The sequence below is a fragment of the Alligator sinensis genome, unplaced genomic scaffold (assembly GCF_000455745.1).
Source record: "Alligator sinensis unplaced genomic scaffold, ASM45574v1 scaffold570_1, whole genome shotgun sequence".
Lineage (NCBI taxonomy): Eukaryota > Metazoa > Chordata > Crocodylia > Alligatoridae > Alligator > Alligator sinensis.
Window position 1 is genome coordinate 2,531,278 of NW_005841997.1, and position 24,518 is coordinate 2,555,795.

Sequence of the window (24,518 nt, forward strand, 5' to 3'; positions counted from 1 at the left end):
GAGACACACCACCCCCTTTCCTATTCTGGCATTGGACAAGCATATCTTTGGCGATCTCCTTTTGCGGGCTATTGCACTGAGGCATTGTTGATTCTGGAGAGAGTTATACCTCCAGGTCAGTGACAAAGAGCTCAGTAAAGCCCTGTGGAACAGGTTGGGAGGTCAGACTGAAGGTGAACAGAGCAAACCATACTAACCCAATAAGCTTTCTTGCAAAGACCCATCATGAAGCAAAACCATGGGAGTAGCTAGTTATGGCTCAGAAAAGCCCATGGCTTCTCAAGCTGCAGGCCCACAGTCCAGATTGCCTCCAACCACACATACTACATAGGAGAAGGTGAAAAACCTCAGCACCCAGAGCAACTGTTCAGTGCTGTAACAGCGCATGCGTGCATGTGCAATCCTTTTCTGAGCTTCCACCTCACACTCTGAGATTAGCATAAAGGACTTCTAGCAACGTGCATAGCTACACATGCAGTGAGTCATCATGGGAACAACGCATTATCATCAGCCCACAGTCTTTCAAATATAAATTGTTTGTAAAGCTGATTTTAAACAGTCTGCAAATATTTGCAGAGAAGAGAACATTTACAAGCCCATCTACATCCTTGGGCAACTGGCCAGGGTGCGCAGAGGGGCTTGGGAATGCTCATGGGGACACAAAATATTTTTCTGTGTGTCTTATAGGTTGTAACTGTGGCAGTCCTCTTCTTTTTTCAGCCTACTTGCCTGTGATTAGATTTAAGCCATAGCAGGTGGCTGTCATGGCTTAAATGGGTTTTATGTCACTGATGACATCAAACCCATGTCCAGGGCCACATGCCCCTTCTGCTCAGAACTTCCCTGTTGAGCTAGTGTTGCATGCAAGAGGTCTGAAGCCGAACAAAATACTGGGAGATCACGTGCAGGTCAAAAGACTCAGCCCTTTTCTCTACCCACCTAGAAAGAACTAGGGAAAAGTGTTCCCATGTCTTAGCCAACAGGACTTTACACACTTGGATCTAAAATGAGTTGCTATGCAATGAGAATTTAAAAAAGCAGACAGGGGGCGGGGGAGAGAGAGAGAAGTGCAGACAAGCTCCTACTAGCCTGGTCTGGACATATCACAAGTTGAACTCCTTCACTTTGCATGGCAGTACAACTGGGAAAACTACCATGGGAGCAGTGTGTACCATCAGAACCAAAGATTCTTCCTTTAGTGCCAAAAACTTGGACTTTTTTGTCTCGTTAGCACTAGCCGTCCAACATGGAAGAAGGGGGACTGTAGTTAACTTCTGTTTGTGAATCATCAGATTAGTCTGTAAATTCTGAACGCAAGGGAAAATATCGCCCTGCATCATTTGTAGATTCATAAATTGTAAGGCCGAAGGGACCTCGGAAGATTGTTGGGTCCAGCCCCATGCACCAAGCAGGAAAGACAACTGGGGGTCAGGTAACCCCAGCACGGTGACTGTCTAGTCTCCTCTTAACTGCCTAATCTCCTCCATGCTTATGATACACCATTTTTCACATATGAAAAAGGATGAAAAGGCATTTGTGTTGACCAGCAATTAGGAAGATGAAGCCAACTGAACAACTATGAGCTACAATCATGAAGAAACAAATGGGGAACCCTGCTTGGCTAGTGCTTTAATAAAGAAGTCTGGATTTTGGGGTCAGTCAAGGTTGTAGGGCTGCCACTTGTCCTCGCTGGGCAGGGGCTTCTCAGTGGGTGCTTACATAAGTTACATTTTCTGTGCGATCAGACCCCTGAAAGCACTCTGCAGATGTGACATCACACACGTGCACGGCTGCAGGGTGCTTTTAAAATAACCGATTGCACAAAACATTAGCCCTGGTCAAATGAGGTATTAGATGAAGGCACTCTAAACCAGAGCGTCTTAGGGAACTTGTGCTCCCTCCAGAGTTAATTTTTCATGTTTTGCGGGGCTGTCAGTGACAGAGGAAGGGAAGGGGAAGGAGCAGCATGGAGCTACCAGCTGGGGGAAGGAGCTGGGGGTGCAGGGTGCAGTGGAAAGGAGCCCCCTCACCTAGCAAGCCTGGCCTGGCTCCCCCAAATACCTCAGCCAGGGATGCATGATAACTGCTTAGCTTAGTTTAACTCATAGTAACTTGTTCATGTGCCCATGCCCTCAGCCAAGTGAGTGACACTGGCAGGGTCTCCCTGGTCCCAGTGATGTGTGCAATGCAGAAGAACAAGGCTAAGTTCCCATCACAGACACAGTCTGCAGCTAAGATACACTTGGAAATGTTAACCTTGCTTGTGTCCCTCTGACTTTTCATTTCCTGGTCAACCTGTACCACAACCTCGATTTGCCAACACTGAATGTTATCTACGAGCAAGGCTTTTACCGCAAGGAGCCAGAAATGCTGGCGACCACTGCTGCAACGATGAGCTCTTCACTCAAGTTTCTGTTGAGATCTGAAACGGATGAGGGCTGTGATATTTCATGCTCGTTGTTCCCAAGTTAACCTTTCACCTCTGGGCCTTGGCTCTTCAAATTTTCCCCAGCTGTGATGAGCTGGAAATGAAATTACTCTGACAGCCATAAAAGGTCACCTGTAGAAACAACATGTTTGTCTGGGCTCAATGTCTTACCTGCCATACCTACTATTTATTGCTGCATTAATGCATCCAAAGAACAAACAAATCTCAGATTAATCACTGCAGTGGAAAGCTAGAGCTACCTCTGAAGAGTCAGTCTGAACTGAGTCCTGCCCCTCACCACATGACTTGCAGAACCAGATGCTTCCTTCTGCGTAGACAAGAACAGTTGGTGATTTTACATAATTTTCGGGGATGCCTTCTGGACATCTGTGATCTAGACATTTGAAGATAAATTCCCCACTGTTGCTATTAGCAAACATCCACAGCTAAAGGCTTTTGGACCCTCAAGACAGTAACATGCGCAATGTACAATGAAGTTTGAACACGCGTTAGATGTTTGGTCTCTGACAAGTAGTAATATTTAGTGTTTAACTCCCGGAGACAACTCCATCTCCACTCATTGCCAGAACCCTGCTGTGCGCTATTACTCCGACAGATTTTTGCTGGACTCTTGTTTTGCTTGAGTAGTGAAGGTCAGCAAGTGCAATGGCACATCAGTCTGCCTGTTGATCGTATCAACACTGATGAACTTGTTGGGGAGAGTCAGCCCCCAAGGGTGTTGCTCCGGTTTGTCAGTGGTTGGCCATAATCTGTAGCATCCAATTTATCTTTTCAGCGTCTGGGCTAGATCAGCCTCCAACGCAGCAGCAAAGCAATTCTCCAGCATCCCCCAACAGCATGGCAAGAAAAAGGGTAAATGAAGCTTTCACCAAAAGCTTGTGTCTCGCTCCAGCAAATTTATGAGACCTCAGTTATCTGTGTGTGTGCATGTGTGTGTGTGTGTAAATAAGTAAATAAATAAACACTGTGCACACATTCATACACATTCACATGCATTTTACAGACATGTGAAGTATAAAGGTTGTGTCAGCATAAGCTGGGAAAGGTCCATTATCTCACGAATGGGAAAGCCATCAGGAAGTTAAATCCTTGCCAGTTCAAATGTGCAGTCCTTCAAACAGACCTTCCTTCCCATAGAAACAGCCTTGTATCTGCATGAAACCGTGATCTCCGCTCAAGCCATTACGTGCTTTTCTGCTGCAGCAGGTGGCCTCTGCCTCCCGGTTTGTAGCTGTAGCACATTAAAGCATGTACTGCAATTGTCTTCACTACCACAGGCCTTTTCCTAACTCACTCAATGCTGGATTGAGCTAGGTTTCAAGAACCCCGTCCGGGGAAATGCTGTTACAAGGCTGGGGAATATTTAGGACATCTGATGTAATAAACAAAAATAACCAGTGGCACGTGTATTCTTTCCAGGCATGATTTATTGAAAACACACCAAATTGTTAGTTATCCTACACACCTGGTTGCTAACAAGCAGTCTACTTGTCTGTGTTACAGAAAGTTCCTATAATAATACATTCTGTCATGGTAACTTTTGTTCTATGAAAAGCATAATCCACCTTTTTTTTTCCCTTCTTAACTCTTAAAATCAAACCATTCTACATTTCAGTTTATAGTACAGTGTAAATACAATGCAAAAACCCACCAGTCTAAACTACAGAGATAATGTTGAGTAGTATTACAGAAAACACATTGGTGATTTGTTTTTTGTTGGTTTTTTTTAATTATTTTTTTTATTTTCCTACCATGAAAATTTTAAGGCACATGATAGTTACAAACACATTAGCTACTAATTACCAGTAAGCTTCTTAGTCTAGTTTTGTTGTTGTTTTTAACGATGATATCCTCTGCCAGGATGGCAGGCTTTGCAGTCGATGCTCCTTCCTCCTCATCACCGTGAGATCGCACTTCTGAACATCCTACCCCAATGGAAAATTTAAGATAGAAAAAAAAAAGGTTCATAATACCTTCCCTTAATACACTAGATTAGTTACTGTACCGGTAATCAGAGACAACCTCTGTGAAAGGTAGGGAAACACCAGATTTTAGGAGCATCGAAGTGAAGAGACTTTGCCAGAAACTATACATATATAAACACCGTCAGGAGTATGTGAGAGAGACCCAACCCCCAATGCACAAAAAAGTATGGGCTCAAGATATTGGCACGTTATGGTTTTCACAGAAAGAGTGAGGACATGAGCAGTTTTACAGACAGAAGGTATTAGAACCAGCTCTCATTAGTACATCCACTGGCCCTGGAAGCTTTGCCTACTCTATCTAGGGTTTTATAATGTGCTCATCTTTCATTGGTAGCTGAGCCAAAACCACACAATAAGCTGCAGGTAACTAATGAAAGGGGCTAACTTCGTCCTAAAGCTCCAGGAGTTGCAGCAGGATGAAAAAGTACTTTGCATGCCACACTTCACCTTTCTCATCAGCACTGGCAGGAGCCGACTACATTGGTGGAAGCAAACGTGCACACCACGGCTTTCATGAGTCTCCCTGTCCTGGCGCCAAACCAGGCCCTTTCATGTTGCTTCAACAGCGCTAAGGAGACACACAGTTGCTTTGAGAAGCATTGGGGGGATCCGTGGGTAGCCAAAAGACAGCGCAGCTAGGTCTATGCCACGTGCTGGAAGCAGTATCCCTGGGTAGACGAAGCAGAGCTGGGGCAAGCAAGTGGTGTGTCTGCAACACAATGTGCTCCATGAACCTACAGCTGGAAAAGATGCCCCAAGGGACTGTTCCAGTCAGTGTCAGCAACAGCAGTCCTGGAAATGATCCAAATCCTGGCAGCCAGGGCTGGACTCACACGTGGCTAAGCGCTTCGGGAACAGCACACTAGAAAAACAGCTCGGAGCCTTGCCTTTGCCCACCCCTCCTGGATCCTGCACTGAGCACAGGCAGCCAGACCCGGGGACAGGAGCCTGCGAGTGCAGCAACCTTCTGGCTCCCTACAGCCACTGCTCAAACGTGCAGCGGGCAAAACTACAACATGGCAGCTCCAGCAGTGCTCGGTGACCAACTCTGTGGTCTCTTGTCCCCTCCCCGCCTTGGAGACTCAGGACATACCCCACATTATCACAGCCTTTGCTTGGGCAGAAGGGCTCCCTCCTGCTTTTGCTCAGCAAGAAACCCGCATCCAGTATTCTGCTTGCTGCTCCATACACACTCCCCGCTGTAACCTGTGGTGCCTTTTCAACCCCTCACACCTCTCTCTGGCCCGATGCCCTCCACGGGCCACGCTGCCGGAGGCTGGAATGGGTGGGAAGGCAGCGAGAGGCTGCGCACTCCATCACGAGCCCCGGAGGAACCAAATACCTACACCGGGGACACTAGATTTGCTTGACATCAGGCCTGTTTCTTGCACATGCTGCTATGTAATCACATACCCTCCTTTCCATGCAAAACCAACTAAAACATCCACTGCTGTTTTCATCCGCATCCCATCACTTCTCAAGTGTGGCCCATCCATACTTGGCGGGGAACAGCGAGAGTCATAACCACACACGTTCTGACAGGGCCAGTACTGTAGGGACTTACTGGCCAGCCACAGCTGCCAAAAATCTAGCCTGCCCCAGTACATTTCTGTGAGTAAATGTCCCTGCGACCTGGCCTGGTGAGCCAGTCGCTGCAATGGGCATTGCCTGTCCTGTGCGGCCCTGATCCAAGGTGATGACAGGGCAGAACAACAGAGTCCCTCTGACTCGGCCTCTGGCTGGTGGGAGTGCGTGCGATTCAGCCCTAGGACCTGCCTCCCCACTCAGCTGTCTAAGGAACGGCTTGGGGACAAAAATGCAATTTACACCGGTCAGTTCTTGTTATTGCTGCATGTCCCGAGTGAAGCTTTGCTATGCCGAGCGTGGACAAGCCACGTGACGCCCGTGAGCAGTCCTGCCACTCCCAGCTGACGTTCCCCCTTTGGGCAGCCGTAGCAGTGACTTCGGAAACAAACAGGAGACAAAAGGAAAGAGCAACCTGTGCTAATGGTTCTCAGAAGCTGGTCTCATCTCTTCTCATCTACGGGGGTGGGTCTGATGGCAACAGAAAGGACCTTTTGGGGGCTAACTCTGCTTCTCAAAGGCCCCGCAGTGGTTTTCATTTGGCCCATCACTGAGAGAAAAGGCCAGCTGCCCAACTTGGCTTCTGATCTCGAGGCTGAATGTCCCCGTAGCGTGTGGCTGTTTCACTTTGGGACTTGCTCTGGGTAGGAGTTCATGCGAGTTTAATGGCCTCTGGGTCCCTCCCCTGGCCCAGTCCCTGCAGCCGTGGCTCTCATGCCAAATTCTCTGCTCCCCTCTTGCTGGCTCTTGGATTACAGTACGATTAGATGCTGTAAAGTCTTATCAGAAAAGCTTAAGAGAGTCAGCTTATGCTTTTCAATGATCTCCTGCTCAGACTCCTTTGGTAAATACCGTGATAAAAGCAACCTGGGACTTGCAGATCGCAGGGCCCCTCTGTCGACCCTCCCTTACGCAGCGCTAATAAGCTACAAAGCAAGTTCTGTTGCTAACTGCTGGAGAAAGTGTTTAAAAAAATCCTTTGATATACAAAAACAATACACCAAGTACATAAAAACAAAAGTGTAGAAAACTCTTCTGCCTAACAGCCGTGTTAAAAGAGTCTCCGCTTATCGGCAGGACAAGTATGAAAAGAGCACCATTGTTAGAATATACAGTAAAACTAGGTATCTGGTTTCACTCGCCACACTTTATGCCTCGGTGTGGAAAAATGCGTCCCCAGTTCCAATCCAAAGAGTTACAGATGACTCTCACTTTGCTTCCCCAGACCTGCTAAGCATCTTTGGCCCAACATGACTCTCACGAAGGTAAAAGTAACCAGTCACTGCAATCTCTTTGCTCCCAGCAACTTCACTGCCCTCAGGACCCAGGAGCCACCCTCCCATACGTAGGCTGACGATGGGGAGTCGGGGGAAAAATTCACGTACCGGTCATTTTAACTGCTGACAGCTTCTGGCATCGGTCTTTCCCTGAATCAACAGAAATGCTTCCTTCTCCTGCAAACTACTTTACATGGTTTTGGCAACCTATCCTCTGCACAACAATATATATATATTTATATATATTTATTTATTTATATATATGTATTCATGTCAAATTTTATTATACTCAAGAAGATACAAAGCTCTTGACGCTTGCTTTTTTTTAGTTTTTAAAATTTTTTTTTTTTACAAAAAATGTAGACGCTTACTATTACAGTAATATTTTTAGGGTTTTATGTCTGGGGGGGGTTTTGTTCTTTTTTTTTTTGGTTTGTTTTGTTTTTTTATTCTTTTTTCATTTTTAAATTACAAAGGAAAACAGCAGGCACTGAAAACCCCAAATTAAGTTGGCTTGATTCAAAAATGTGCTTTCCAGTCACACTGGCTTTAGGAGCTTGTCAGAGTAAACGTAGCAACCGACCAACAACAGGAACTCAACAAACAAAGCAGAAAGCGCCCACCACTACTTGAAAGAGAGAGTAGATTCCCGTTGTCCTCTGTCACCCTCCCTGGATCAGCAACCCAAGGAGGCCAAAGATTTGCATTTAGCACATTGCATCACCAGATACCGAACATGCAAAATGAGTCCTTGTCGGGTGAACAGTCTCCCCAATGCAGACAGCCCACCGGCCTACTAGCTGCTTGAAGCAGACTCTCTGCAGCCAGTTGAGTGTCACCCTGACCGACATGAGCACAACCTCAAAATGAAACAAATAGTACAAAACCATGATGGTGATGATTTTTTCTGGGAAAAAATACAGTTCCCTTTGTAGTACTCTTCAAGATCTACAGCCAAAACCAAACATGGATCCCATAGCAATCATGTCTGTTATTAAAATATAAAGGAAGGAACCATCTAAAGCTTCCAGCGCGTTCCCATTTCACCTCCCTAAATGAGGAAACAAGCTTCCGTTTCTCTCCCAAGTGTTTCCAGCTATGGCAAAGAAATGATATTAAGGATTCAATCACCATTAACCCAACATTGATACACTTCAAAATAAAAACTCCTTACTGTGAACATCAGGAACAGAAAAGATAAACAGTCAGCCAGCTCCATTTCTTAGCATAGTTTTCTGAATTAGGGACAGTGAAAACTTCAATGAACTGTTTACATATGTGGAAGTAAAAACAGAGCCATTGCAGAGTTCAAAAGGCAGAAGTATTGTACACCAGATAATAATGATAATATAGCACAGTGTGATATCGCTTAGTCTAATAGCAGATTATACAGCTTGCATCAATTTCTCTCCAGTTCATTCAACCAGCATTTAATAGTTTCTGTTTTATTTTTCTCTTTCATTAAAATCCAACAAACCCAACTCCACATTCCTGTACTTCTTGTGGAAAAAACAAAAAACAGAACACGACCTCAATATTAGTCAAAAACCCCTAAATAAAATGTTTAAAAATTTAAATTCACAGTTCAAAAACAAAAAACCCCAAAAGAAAAGTGCTATTGTCTCCACGGCTACACCTAAGAGAGATTTCAGATATTCTGCAGTTCCTCTTTCACTTGCAAAGTCATCCTTTTCCCCATCGCGTGACCTTCTCTTCTCATGCTCGGCACCACCATCAAGAGTCATCTGAGAACCTAACCAGTTAGACGTAAGCTTGGATTCTTTGTCTGTCGTCTTCGAGGGGGCGGGAGGTGGGGGCAGGGGGCGGCTATGTCTGATGGGAATATAACTGAGTTTTAAAAGAGCAAATTGTCTTGCTGTAAGGCATGGTGCTCCAGGGTTGGCTGATGGCAGTCGGCTGCGTTTTCTCCCCACACCCTCCTAGAATCTGCAGACTGTTCAATGATGCAGCGCCCTCTGAATCTGAATGGCAGTGGTGATATATGAGATCCTCTGTGTTGGTTCAAATATTTTTCCCCTCGATTAAAAAAAAAAAAAGGTTGTTGGACTCTAGCCCTGCAAAATAAAGGCAGAGCTGATTAATAGGTGAATTTAATACACCCGTGTCTGCAAGCTCCAGCACAGGAGTATGAACAAAGGCAACACAAGGCTTGGAAGCTACAAAGGCCCATCCAATGCCAGAGATCCTTAATGGGGAGGCACTGGGGAAAAAAGGAACATTTAATTAAAAACAGCCACCCCCCACACCAATACCTTCTCTCCTTTGTGGGAACACATGGAACTACTAGGCCTGGTCAAGGGCTTAAATCTCAGGCATTTGGAGCAAGAGATTGTGATTTCCTAGTACAACATGAAGCCCTGCAAGACAGCCTGGCTGGAGGACTACTGCGACAGAAATACTGAATATTCAACAGCAACACTAGTGCTCCCTGAGCTTCACTCACTCAGCAGCGAGGTGGGGTGGATTTTCAGTGCAGCGCACAAGATGCACAAACACCAGGAGCCGTGTGTCTTCCCTATGCAGGGGTGATTTTCACCTTTGCAATGGGAACTTCTTTTGCGTAAGGTCGGAGGATGCCTAATGTGCCACGTGGGGAAGTGCCACCACCCAAAACTGCTGGCCTCGGAGGCCCGAAGGAGGTGGAGTGGTTTCATGCTCTGGCCTTTCACCTTGAGGGAGCTGGGCTCAAGTCAAGTGAGGAACCGTGATGGTCACACTGCAGCTCCTTCTAGCATGGGCGAGGCTGGCCCATGGGAACGGTGTCGCTCCTCAGGACCGAAGCAGCAGAGGCAAAGGGCTGGGAGCGGCTTTGGAGGATGCCGCAGCATTCGGTTCCCTGATGCCCATTTAACGGCAAGTCAGAGATTGCCTTTCCTCACCCGTTTCAGGTCTCAGAAGAGGAACAACGCGAGCCTAAATTTGAGGCTTCAAAGATTCAGACTCCAAAGCTCCCTGCTAAAAGTCACCAGGAGGCTGTGACATGCAGAGGCGCACATTGTCGCTGGGGGTTATTGGTGTTACCGAGTTGCTCTATCAGCTATGCTGGAGCTCCCTGCCACTGTGCGCACTCCCTGCGGAGGCATGAGGGGCACGTGCCCCCCTGGATTTGTGCGTGGGATGAAGGCGGGCTACCCGCTGTGGGCTCAGGGTCAGGGGCTCTGCCAGCCTCTTCCTGGCAGGGGGGCTGGACCAGGGCTGGGTTCAGGGTACGCGATGGTGGTGCTGGGAGGGGTAGCTATGGGGGAGCTATGGGGAATTTTGGGTGGCTATAGCTCCCCAATCCCCCTGTAGAGAAGTGCCACAAGCAAGAGCGGTGCTAGGGCAGCTGGGAGGCGGGGGGATATTGCCACCCCAAAATTCCCTGTAGCCCCCGCATAGCCACCCCTCCCAGCACCTGCCCTGTACAGGTGAGTCCACTCTAAGCTCAGCCCTCCCACCAGGAAGAGGCCGGCGCAGCCCCTGGCCCTGAGCCCACCCTCCCCCTGCCCACATATCTGTAGGGGCACATGCTCCCCCAGGGATGCGCACAGCAGTGGGAAGCCAACCTCCCTCCCAACCTGCCCTGTTCCATCCCACTTCCAGCCCCGGGGTCCCATGCACCACCCTGGCTGGGCAACACCTGCCCTTGCCCCACTCCCTCGCTTCCTCACCGTGGGGGCCTCGATTTCCCCCCACAGATTTACCGGCCGGATGCTGCTCTCCAAGCACCCTGCTGTAGTTCTGGCTGCATGCACATGGCATTTATTGGTGACATTAATTGGCTACAGCTGCCAAAAATAGACAATAGCCAATAATGTTAACTTTCCTTTTATTGGTGCCAATCCGATATGCAACGATGGATCTGTCAGTGCTTCTCTAAAGGGGGCCCACAATTTTGTTTTTGCCTGGGGCCCCAATAATCTTAATCCGCCTCCTAATGCCTCTTTCTCTGGACTGGGGTTTCCTCCCTGCTGATGAATATAATTTCCAGGTGGAATAATGTCTGCAATGCTAGACCTGGGAACAGCAGGTGCTCAGCATGTCTGGAAATCAGGCCTTAACGGGCTGGGCTCTCCAGCATTTGATAGGAGAAGCACATGGTATATCCATCACAGTCCTTAAAGATCCTTCTTTCAGCACGGCCAGCAGCACTCTCTGCAGCTCTACATACAACGCTACATCTGACGGGTGACAGACTGGGTCCAGCACAGCAGCAGGAGGCATTAGCAGCAGCACAAGGGAGAAAGGTGGGCATGTTTTTAAGGAAGTTGACATAGGAAGAAGACAAACAAGGGGACAAAACAGCTTTCTTGAGCTGCGGAGGAAGAGGAGGAGCTGGAGGTGGGAAGTGTGGCTCTACTTTTAGTTGAGTGAATGAGGTCCTCCCCTTGGAGGAATTACTGCGTGCACAGCCACCGGCCTTCCTGCACACAGGCAGGGCCATGCAATTCCCAGGAGCCTCAGGGGAGAGCCAGAAATAGTCAGGATGTGCTTTGCCTTGGGTCTCAGGCTAAAAACTCATGATGATTCGCTGGGGGAGGGGGCGCGGGGAATGGAGGAGAAACAATTGGAGACATTTTAGATCATCCAGGAAAATGCTATTCAGCTTCATTCCCATGGCCTAATAGCACAGATCCTTCACATTTCAGTTGACAGCCCATCGTTCAGGATATTAATTCGCTGTCTGGTTATTTGACAGGTTATTATTTAATCAAATGGCAGCGTTTTATTGTGTTTCATTATAAGCACACTGTGAAACAAACACCACCCTTATTCTAATGCATTTTCGTTTGCCTAAAAGGAACTAGTTAGCCGTTAGCCTTGGAGAGAGTCCATAGCAATTCAGATCATGCACAATGAGACAAGTTAATCACTAGCACCAATTACCATTAAAAGGACCTACCATGCATGCAAATTAGACCCAGGAGTCAACAGGCTGGGGTTTAATGTCACGGGCATCCACCAGATTCACCGAAGCCCTGTTACTCCTGTTAATGTTTTTCCTATTTGTGTCATTCTGCAGCAAACAGGGTGAGGAGTTAAAGGCAAAACAGAGCGGATTAATCAATCAAACAAACAAACAAACAAACCAACCAACCAACCAGTCAGCTCAAAAGATCGCGAGGAAGAATTAGTGGACAGAGAAAGAAACAAATTCGGCCAAGGCGTGCTGCTCCACAGGCGCTGACAGAAGCATTCGCTAGCTCCAGGACAGCCACGCGTCACACTTCATTGCCATCATTTTTCACACGTCTTAGCCAGTCTTGCAGCTCAGAGCCACGGTTCCTGGATGGTTCACAAGCTAGAAATCGGCACGCACATCTGACAGGACACTGCCTGCCTACACTTTGCCCAACACCAAGGGCTGCTTTGACAACATGCCAGAAGCCTCAGGGCAGCTCCTCAGGGGGCTAGAAAAGACCGAATTTGGCCTGTCCTCCCTCTTTAGTAGGGCGGAGGCATAGCCGGAGGAGGAGACAGGGCTTTCTGATCATGATGGAGCATGGCTTATTGGAATCGCTCGTCTCTGCGGGTTGCACTTCACTCTTTGAGAGAGAGGACGGCAGCCCTGGGCTGCACTGCACAACTCTGCGGGCTGAGTTTGGCTGCCTCTGTGTAGGATGGAGAAGTGATAACCATCTGTTAATTCTCTCCCCCCCTGGCTAGCCTAATTGGCAGGTGGGTAATTAGTAATTACCCACCTGCCAACTTTCTTCAGAAAGAAGTGTTTTCTGTTGGCTCTGAGCAAAGAGCCCCCTACTCCCTGCAGCCACCTCCTTTAGGGAGCCTTGGCCACAGCGGATGGGTAGATTCAGAGAGGCGTATGCCATTATGTCAGGGTCAGGCATGGCCACCTCTCAACACCTCCAAACATGACTGGGGTGATCTGGGTTAGTTGCATGATATTTCCGAAGTGCAAAGTCACGATTAAAAGCCCAATTCCCATTAGTGACAGTCAGAGCTAACCAAGCACTTTAGAAATATAAGCCTTAAATTATATGAAGTGAATTGCTCCTCAGCACTTAAGCTAAAAGTCTCCCAGTCTGATCAGGGCTATGCAGGTCATCGGGAAGTACAGAGGTGAAAAACAACACAAAGGAGCACTGACCGCATTCACGGGGAAAGGTGAGAGCAACCAGAGATTGTTCCCCCTCCATCTGTACTATGGCCTGTAAAAGCATTAATATAATTAGCATTTTACAGGGGCAGACCAAAAGGTGATTACTGTCAAATTCCATTATACATGGTACCACGGGGGCAGGGTTAGAAAACGAATCGTACACAGAGCTAGCTTCAAACAACAATGGCTGTTCTCTTGTGGTCCGGCTTTAAGGGTCGCCAAGGTCTCCTAATCCATCCACAGCCATAATCTTCACCCATTTGCAGTACCAGATAATGGAAGGTCACGTTGAAATAAGAGTGGAGGCTTGGCAAACACCACAGGTAAAGAAGTCAGTGTTTTTCCTCCGTCACACTGCAGCCGTATGACTCAAGACTCTGATTCGCTCTGGGCCCGCTAATGAAACAGTAAGGAAGTCGGATTTGGCACTGTGGGGTTATCACACAACAATGGATTATATTAATGAGGTTGCCAAATGAGAAGCTTCTGACAAGAGCCTTAATAGAGCCTTGAAACTGAAAAGCAGGAATAAGCAGTGTTAAAAAAAAGCCTACGGATTGCAGCCGTCATCCATTTTGAATAACCTGGGAAAAAGGCAGGGGGTGCTGGGAATTGTTTAATCCCGACTATTTGTGCTCAGACTCTAATACAGACAGGCCATGGGCAGAAGAATGTCCTATTGCCTCAATAGGATTTCTTTCTAAGTCTTATTTCTATGTGCCATTACTCTGCATCTCACTAATTGCAAAGAGCCTTTCCTTTTCAAGTGCCTGGCCACTGAACACAAATCATTTGAATTTTCAGTGCTGTCACAAAACACTTTGAGGTTTCCCTGTAGACGCTCCAGGCTCACCAGCATTGAGGGTACCAGTGTCAACTTACTGAAAGCCAACAACAAGGATCCTTGTCACAAACTCGTTTCATCGTGTCTGGTTTTTCCTAGTGATGACAGACCCAGGAGAGAGTGCATAAGAGGTTGTTTTTTTCTTTTTGAGGGAGGGAAAAAGCAATGAGCCATTGTACTACTGGGAGCACAAAGCAGCTTCTTATCAAAACTTAGCTAAAACTGTCCATGAATACAAGAAAAATTGCATGGAACAAATTAAACCAGACTTGTACACAGCTTGCTGTGCCCAACCTAATGCCTACGATGGAAAAGAGAAGGGGGAGATCCATCAGATATGGTTTTTCAATCAGAAACAGGCTGGAAGGAGGAGTGTTGAAAATTTGATTAAAAGAAGCACACATGGATGTATGTGTGAGCACACATGTCCTTGGTCCATATCTACTGGATGACTATGGACTGAACAATGGGAAAATATATACTGTACGTCACAGGTTTTCCATAGACATGCAAGCTTTCATTTGCTTCTTGCCATGAAAAGCATAAAGGCATGTAACTGCTTGAAGACACTATTCTCAGAACAAAGTCTCCTGCGTCGCTGTACGTGTTAGGGCTGGGGACTGTGACTAGATGCAGGAACTGAAAGTGATAACACAAATAATTCTGTTTCAAAATTGCATATAAACATTTGAGCACATATTTGTCTATAAAATCATCATCTGCAGTTGCTTCCTTATGGGAAAGGAACAGTTGTTTTTCATTGAAAGCTGGTTGGTGATGGGTTAGGAAATGGAGCTTTTACATCTTATAAAATCCTTTACAGCCCCTTGCTGAGCACTTGTAACATGCATTTTCTTTGCAGCATATGCTGGGCCTCCTAGCTTGTGGCACCAGCTGGCTTTGGGAATAAGCTGGCAGCTTACTTTTAAAGGTTCTTTCTCTGATGCGTCCCCAACATTATCACTGGTCTTGTACTTGCGCTCTTTGTCCCGGTGGTCGATGGTGGAGTAGCCATCTGGGGAGGAATGACATGGCAGTCAGACAACAGCAATCCCAACGGCAATAACCTTTGCAGATCAGAAACACAAGACATCAAAATCAAAACATGGGGGGGGGGGGGGGGGTATTCAATGTGGGCTGTGGCCCTGAAACTTTTTTTGTACCAGCTTCCCTGAAAACAATAACTCCATTTTCTAATAGCACATCAATATCAAGGACTGGTCCTGCATTAACAAGCAGCACTGTTTTCATTCTGGTCTGCTGCAGTTCAGTAGTAGCCTGCCCAAGGAAAGGAACAAGCTATTTCACACCCTGTAGCTAACAAGTTCCAAATCCAGAGAAAAATCTTATGTTTTTAGCTTAGTGACTTGATTAATTGGCTGTGTTCATACGCTGGGGGGTGTGAAACACGTTCCCACTCTTTCTGAACTTGACTACAAGCAAGACATGACAATAATTTAGAAAAAGTCCCCTTTGGAGCTGTGAAGAAAAGGGGCTGGTAGAGCTGCGGATCTGGAAGCAAACCCTGCGGTGCTGGGCTTGCCTCTCATTACAAAGTGGCGCCTTCTGGTGATTTTTCTCCTTGGCAATTGAGCAGCAAGATGAATTCAGTATTTAAGACAGAAAGAAGGTTGGGGAGGGCTTTCCAAAGAAACATTTTAATTATTTCAGAACCTGCCTGACACCAAATAATCATCAGGGGTTGCAAATATTAATTTGTTTTCCTGATGCATCAAGTTTCTGTTGTTATCAGTGACAAATAGATCTTCCTTCCAACTTTGACAGCATTGTAATCTGGATCAAGCAGCAGTCAGATTTATGGGCTATAGTAAAGCTTTTGTCTCTCTCCAGGTAATTAAGGTATCATTATTGGTTTTACTTCCTGTCAAACCATCTTCTCTGAACTCCACAAAAAAAGATTTTTTACAGAAAGCGCCAGAAGATCTCGTCTCTCAGCTTCTTGCCTCTATACAAGAAGTTCTCTAAAGATGAATCAGTCAGTAAAGCTTTCTTTTTGTGGCAATATAGAAAATGAGCCATTCTAAGCAAACAGCATGAAAAGCGAGACAAACTGAGTGACCTGTACCATGTATGTTCTGCACAGCAGTGGCCTTCAAAAAGGGTGGGAAGGGTGCAATCCAGTAAGTTCACAAGACAACCTAAGTCTTCATATTTGGCACAGTAGATCAAAACATGCCTGGGCCTGGCAAAAGGCTTTTGAGGTGGTCCATATGGTTATGAAGAGAATATAACATCAAGGAGAGGATCCGTAATGACGCTGATGAAAATGGCTGAAATTGTGCATCTCGGTTATGGATATAGTCGTAGCTTGAGACCTACTGCTATATACAGCTTAGCTTCTCTACTCCCAGCTATTTGTTGACAATGAAGATATCTAACATTCCTGACTGTCCCAGTAAGACCAAAAAATAAATTGCAGACACAGACTCTCCACCCAGTCAACATTTCTGATGGTGTTTACAGTACATCTTTCACTTCCAAATTACACTCAGATATACTTGCTGGTAAATCATATGCTGACATTAAGACTTTATCATTCCTTTGGGACTCAAAGGCATGAACAGCTACACAGTTAAATTATGATAAAAGCAGGCTGCCCGGCAAAAAGTCAAATCCCAATGTCAACTAAGCAACATCCATTTCCTTTTAAAAATGACTCATTTAATTTACATTTGCATAAAATAGTACATGCAGATTTGTGTATTGCCTTTCGCCAGGAATGATCCCAAAGCACTTTAGAAACAAACTAACACAGAAAGGGAAGCTTATGCCTGGCCCTGAAATGCAACCAGCATTGAAGAGCTGCGCGCCAACTCTTTAACGCTTCATAGCAGCACAGATCAGGAGGCAAAGAATATCACTGCAAGTAACTGGAGACACAGTGTTCATTTTAAATAGCCTTAACCACTGCTTACTCACCAACTTAGCAAACCTAACATTGAGCAAAGTTCCAGGAATCTTGAGTGATAAAAAACCCCCAAGAACTTGGTTTTCATATCTAAGCCAGGAGGCATTTTGCAACTCCTACCGTCACCCTCAGCATGATGTGGTCTGCATGCTAACGGTGCCACACACGTCAGTGTTATTGGATTGTGTCCTGCTAGATACCTTACACTGTGCTGGGCTGGTATTAAGCAAGGGCAGACTGGGCTAGGAAGTTTGTGGCTTGAGTCACTAAAATAAGATAAATATTTTGCAGGAGGCTGTACCAGCAAAGTAAGACCTCACTGGGCAGAAGGCAATATGATGGAATTTGCAAATCTGGGTCTCTCCCTGTTTCCCGTTTAATTCTAAAAATCCAACTTAATTCCTGAGAAGGAACCTGAAGTGTGTCTTAGGGCTTGTTTTTGCAAGCAAGGGAATTCAGATTAAGGCAGGATGTAAACTTAAAACCCAGTAACTATTCCTGAGTCACGCCCTAGGTGGGCCCTCTTATTTAAGAATAAAAGCATTTTATTCCAAACTAATTCAATCCACTTCGGAATACACGAGTCTTCTTGTTTCATTGCTAATCCAGCTTGCTTTATTTCTTTGCACCTTATTACTTCTTCCCTCATGACACATATAGCTTTCTTGAATGCTTCTCACTCTGTCTGTAGTGAGATTGCTTTACCTCCACATATTAAGCACCTGAGAGGCCCTCCACTATCACCTTGCATGTCCCCACTTCCCTTATCAAATTCAGCTTGTACACCAATTGCTCTCATCTTTTTCTTGGACATAAATTCTTTCCTTGAAGCAGGTCATTATCACATCCACACGCAATACGTTTATAGCCTTTAGCAGTCAACATTGACTCTACTTTTAATGGATGACAGCGCAGCCAACCTGGTTCCTGACTAGACCCCCTGGTGAAATCCATGTAAAACTGGACATGCCCTTGTGAGAGAATCAGGCTCTGCACGTGGGCCAATATTACTCATTTGGCTTCCACATTCACATCCGAACTTTGCAATCAGCTTTCTCACTGTCAAAATGACACTATAACCCAGAACCTTGTCTATAATGCCATCTAACTGAGGATAAAGCTTGTCCTTCTTTCCCCATTTATTGATGATCACAGTTATACAAGGCTTCCTGTAGGCAGTAGTAAATCTTGCTGTGACAACCTGCCCAGACACTGTCTCACCGAGGTAAACTGTGTGCTTACTATAGCAATCCCATCCTTATGCTTCAGAGTAAAAAAAAAAAAAAGAGTATAGTTTCCAACTATCACCTTTCTTGTGCACTGCGTACATGGACAGCAATGTGCAATTTCCTTGACTCCTTGGCTAACAGCTGAGTCTGGCCTGGAGCAAACAGAGTCCTAACACTCCAATTCACAATACGTGTAATATGTTCAGCTGTTACCTGAAATCAGTGACCATTTCCATTTGTTGGGCTTGACAGGCCTGGACTGATATCTGATGAAATCAATGAAACAAGAGCATAACAGGAAGACTGTGAACAAGTCAACACTGCGGGCAAAGTGGATGAATTAGAGGCATTAAGCATAGCCATAAAGAAATTATGAAGATGGGATAAGCAAAAGCTTTGGAAGGAAGAGGGTCAATTAGAGAATGCATCAAGAAAGCAAATTATGAAGACAATACACCAAAAGTGAAGTTGTCTGGAAACATGCTGTGGCCAAAAATACAAGCAGGAAAAAAAGGCTACAGGTAAACTGACAACACATACTGAAGGAGTGAGGGAAACCTGGAAGGAGTACCATATTTTCTTGCATATAACACATCCCCCAAATAGACGCACACCCTATTTTTGGAAGGTCCCAAAAGGAAGGGAGGGGTAGCAGTGTTCCAGAGCCACATTAATTAATACAGCCACTGCTCCCCCTTGAAAATTTCTGGACCTATGGGGAGCCCTTTTCTTCAGATATAATGCACATCCCTATTTTCTCCAGCTGGTTTTGGAGGGCAAAGATGTGAGTTATATGTGCGAAAACATGGTATTTTGACTGTGCATTAAACCCAAGGTGCCCTCCTAATGCAAGCATTTTTAACATGCAATATGTCAGGGGAGCTTGCAGGGTAGATTGATATCAGCACTGACTTAAAATCAGAAGAAAAAAATGGAAAGAGCAGGGAAGAAATTAAAAATAGGAGAGCTGCAGGTATAGATTACACAGGGGATGAGTTGTTAAAAGTTGTCAGGAAAAGGGCCAACAAGACATCAGGAAAAAATATACAAGAGGGTATGGGGCGTACGGGAAATACCACATGACTAGTCACAGACACCAGTGGTATTAACTTTCAGAAAAGGAAATCTTACCAATCAGAATAATTAGAGATACAAAATTACTGCAAGTATGGAGAAAAATCATGATAATGTTAACTGTCAATGGATTAAGCCATTTTTGTGGGAAGTAGTGAATAAGGAACAATGCTGGCTTCAAACCAGCCTGACACTGTATGGATCAGAGATCTAAGCTCTGGTGATTAATGAAAAAAATAAGAAAGGGGATTTAAAGATGTTTGGGGGTTTTTTTCCACTGACGTGACAGAGGCATTTGAATCAGCTTGAAGGGAAGCATTATGGAAGGTAGCAAAATTATATGGCATTCAGCTAGGGTAATGGCATTTCTAAACGTTATATACAAGGATTCTGACAATGCAGTAAAAGTTGGTGGAAAATTAAGTAACAGGTTTGAGTTAAAGTTTGGTGTAAGGTAGGGGGATCTAGAAGCACTGGTAATATTCATCATGTTCTGAAACAGGGTATTAAGAACACAATAGTTGGAGGGAGACATCAGATGATCTAGAGGTAAGCCCTTTAGCTTGTGCAGATGACATTGCACAACTGGCAGACATGTCTGAATGAATAATGATGCTCTTCCCTACCTTGCAAAACTAATACATTCAACTTGGCTTTACATTAAATGCCAAGGTGACAAAGCAGTTGCATCTTGAAAAAAACACAATAGATAAAGTGTGGGAAGGCAGCAATAGTGAAGCTGTAGAATAAGCTGGATACTTGGAAAACTTGATCAGGATGGTTCTATCAAATGATAAAGTTAAAAAAGAGATGAGCATTAGCAGATGAAATTATGTACTGATCAAAGCGCTATATTTAGTATCAAAGGGCAAATTTAACAAGCTCATCTATTACTAGTATTATTTATGGACTCAAAGCAGCATCATTACATGAAATAGATATCAATAGCCCACAGGTAGCACAGGGGAGAGGTCTCTGAAAGACGATAGGTGTAAAGTGGAACAATTTTAAGACAAATGAATTTGAAAGGAGAAATCACATTTCAGGATTGGCTACAACTGAAAAGATCATGGTGAAGACACAGCAGATGACAAACACAACCAAGATCAGGCCGACCCAGAGACCAATTAGATGAATAAGCGTGGCATACACAGACATGATACAGCTGGGTATCATGGAGCTGGGTTTAATGGAGAAAACTCTGGAGAAGAATACATGATGGCTCTGAAACACTCCCAATGTCTGCCATGGTAGAAGGAGAATTAGAGGATAGAGTTAATCAAAATGGCTTTTCTTGAACAGGTCCCCCTGTAGAAAAGCCCTTAGGAATGTATAAACTATTAGGACTTTGGCTGGAAGAGCCTGAGGAAAGGCGAGTCCAACAGTCACTTGTTATGCCATTTTCATGGAGTGCAGCAGACCAAACCTGTTAGCGCGCTCCCTGTCAGTTGACCTTTTCAGGGTAGTCACGGGGAGATATAAGAATGCCTGAGCTGTTGGCCTTTGCTGATTTAAAAATATCCAAGAGCAGAAATCTGGAAAGCCTGTACCTGAGACCCTAGGGCCGCCTATACACGAGCAGCGAGGCTGCTGCGATGCATTGTAATTACAACACGGCGGACCAGACTCAATTCATTAAGTCTGCTGGAGTGTGGTGATTACCGTGCTCCAGCTGACTCCAGTGTCTCATGTATCGATGGCCCCGCACTGAAAACTGGTGGCGGGGTGCTCTAACTAAAGCTCATTCAACAAGCTTTAGTTAAAGTGACCCCGCTGTCATTTTTCAGCGTGGGGGCGCTGATACACAAGATGCTCCGGGTGCTTTAATTAGATCGGCTCTTGGAGCTAAACTAATTAAAGCGCCTTCCCCCCCCCCATTCCCAGAGCACATGTATAAATGCCCTAGTTTTCTATTGGTGGTGCAAAGATTTGAAAACAGAACCTGACAGGCAAGAAACACTTCTGACACTGCCCACCAACTTCCAGTTCGCCCTCCGCCATTCCAATAACCCCTGAAATACACTAAGCTGTGATTAATATTTTTCTCTGAACAGTTTATTACAATCCTGTGGCTACAGATCTGGGTTTCTCACTGCTAGACTAGTTAGTACATAGCTATCCTGTTGTGTGATGTTCTTTGATATTATTTTCTTCCATGGTGAAGACAAACATTTCTGTCTTCCCTTAAATAAGTACATACGGACAGTTTGTTCATGCCAGCTGAGATGTTGTCAGCAGAGGACATGAAAGGTGATATCTTTCTGTTATTCTAATGTTGTGGACAAGCTTGCTTTTCAGCAGGGGCTCAATCATATTGCCATTTTTGCAGGTACAATCACAGCTAGTAAGACATCAAATGCACAGATGTGTCAGTACAAAGATTTGCAGCTGGATAAATTGAAGCAGATCCTTCTTTTACTGGCAGAGTCTTTCACTTATCAATCTCAAAGTACTGCAAAGGAACAGGTATGTGTTTATCCCTAGTATACAGCTAGGAAATGGAGGTACAGACTGGTTAACAGTAATTCAATGGCAGAGCCAGGAATAAAACCCAGTCCTCCTGACTTCCAGCCCCATTTCCTTATATGCTAGCCCAACACAGCTTTCCATACAAGCACTGCAGCCTTCATCTTGAGGACTCTTGCCTCAGGTATGTATGTGAACAGAAAAACCTATAACTATTCTTGTTCCAGGGGAAGGTCAGGAGTCACAGGGTTTAAATCCCTGCTTTCTTTCAAATTCATGATGACAAGGAAGCACCTGAGGCTCTTAATTATCCTTCCTCTCCACCAGGGCCTTAGTACCTGAATCAAATCATTCTGACATCCATGCCAGGAAGTCTATCATCATCTGGGGAGAGATCATGTCTCACAGATTCAGCTTTGCTTCTTTCCTAAATAACATGAGTTTCTCCTGCTGCTGTTCCACATCTGAAAAATAGTGCAACGCCTGAACCACCCATCTGGTTTAAATTTATCTACCTCTTCACCCTTACAGCTTCATATGCTTGCATGCAAGGGTTGTATAATTCATGAGGTTTAAAAGAAATCTGTCACTTCAGATACTGGTGTGGGAGTTCCTGGTGCATTTACCAGTATCAGGGTGGAGGGTTTCAAAGCACTGGGTGCTACAAGCAAAGCAATTGGCTGTCCAGTTATAAATGCATGTTATACATGGATGCCTGCATTACTGAGATGGATTGAACGGGTTATGTTTGGTCTGCAGCATCTCGGTCTCCTTTGGTCTTTGCAGGTTTCAAATCCACAAGAGACCCTGGAGAAGTCTGCTGAAAGAAACCTGTTCCTGTACCTTCCTTGTAGGGGGGAAAATTAAGCTGCTTTGTTTGGCTCTTGAAAGATGCCCTTTATATTCAGCAGAGCTGAAGCATAAAGATGAGAAGTCATTGCTTCCTCATGGGCTAGGTTTTTTTTAACATGCCAGGAGGAACAGGGTTTATTTGTTCTCCTAATTTTTAATGTGCATTCATACAGGGCTAAATGTGTAATACTACACCCAGGCAAAATTCCCACTGGGGCAGGAGGAAGCATCTCAAGTTCTTTGAAGACCGTGGCCACTCGTTATTGAGCTGTAGTCTGGCACCCGTCCTGTCCCTCTGGGGGGAATTTTACTATCGTCCTACTTAAAGAAAAAAAAATCTTTCTTTTCTTGTTCTTTGAAGGACCCATCCAAGCTGCAGAGTGACAAACTCACTGTCAGCACTGGGGAAAGAGGGAAAATAGAAAGGAAAAGTAAAGAAACTTAAAAATAAACTATTCCTTTCTTCTCATTTCTTGCAGGTGGAGTTAACGTTGATGTTTCATTATCAGTCAAAGTGTGATATTCACATGGATTTAAAGTCAGCAAATTAGTGTCCCGCTTTTAAGAAAAAATACATTCTGTAAATCTCAGGACTTTTGGATGTCTCACTCCAGGATGCAATTGGTGAAATTCTATACAAGGCTGTAGTGCTTGTACAGAAAATTGTGTTGGGCTAGCATATAAGGAAATGGGGCTGGAAGTCAGGAGGATTGGGTTTTATTCCTGGCTTTGCCAAGATGTGAAAGAGCTGGAAATACCAGTGTATTTGCATTCTCTGGCTCAAGTAGTGGAGAAACCTGTGCGTGCACAATACACTCATGTTTAAGAAAAACAGACGATTGATCTTTTGGAAGGCAACGTTCTGCTTTTAAATGTCAGCTTTATCCACTTGAAAGAATATCTTCCAGAGAAAGAGCTGAACTTTCTCGTGAGTGACAGTATGCTCTATTGAAGCAGACAGAGGGTCGATCCATGACTGCATTTACCTGGACCAAGTTCATCCATAGGTATCATATCACGACTTCCAGCCTTCTCGTTATCTACAAAACAGAAGCATCAAAACTATTTGTACTGCGCTTGCTGGGAGGAATGCAGAGCAGGCTTGGATTAATCACAGGGCCAGAGGAAAGAGGGGAGCCCATAACTTACTGAATGCAAGAGGCTATAATGAAACAACATTTAAATTCTGTTTATTCAGGAAGCAAGGTTCTGCTGCAAGGAGCACTCAAGCTCACATGCCTTGTGCTACGGTGCCGTGACACGTACTGGGACATTCCCCTATTCCAGCAGCATCGTGTCTGCTCTGGACTGGGATAAGTTTTCTGGAGTTTATTTTTATATTTGGCCAAAATGGAATGAGATTCTCTCCTCTGCCCAGAGAGAGGAGCAATCAGGAGGACATACAGGGTTTTGAGAGGATAATTTTCATATTGGTTCCTATCTCCAACACGATCAACAATACAAGACAAAGGAGGTGAACACGGAACTGACCACGGCCTGCAGCCAGAACACCTTGGGAGTGGTTCTGTCAGATCTGACCACCTACGCACAGATGAGTCTGAGCCAGTACTTGGATAAGAGACCTCCAAGGACAACTCAAGTGACAGAGGATACAGTGCTGGTGACTCAGTGAAGACTTTTTTTCAAACTCAGTACTGAACCAGTGTTTCAACTGCACTGGAGCGGTGAAGGTGATTTCTTCAGCAGG

The 24,518-nt window shown here is 45.1% G+C and overlaps 1 protein-coding gene across 13 annotated transcripts in view; it reads right to left on the bottom strand.

Moving 5' to 3' along the window:
• Nucleotides 1–9,070: 9,070 nt before the first annotated feature.
• ARVCF (ARVCF, delta catenin family member) overlaps nucleotides 9,071–24,518 on the bottom strand; it is a 412,391-nt gene continuing 396,943 nt past the window's right edge. For 9 of the 13 annotated variants that reach the window (XM_025201537.1, XM_025201540.1, XM_025201532.1 and 6 more), the window contains 4 exons: nucleotides 23,797–23,850; nucleotides 15,184–15,275; nucleotides 12,199–12,312; nucleotides 9,071–9,370 (listed from right to left, as the gene is read on the bottom strand). In XM_025201537.1, coding sequence (XP_025057322.1) covers nucleotides 12,211–12,312; nucleotides 15,184–15,275; nucleotides 23,797–23,850 — 248 coding nt within the window. In that variant the 3' untranslated portion in view covers nucleotides 9,071–9,370; nucleotides 12,199–12,210. The other 4 variants (XM_025201533.1, XM_025201534.1, XM_025201545.1 and 1 more) reach the window with 4 other exon arrangements.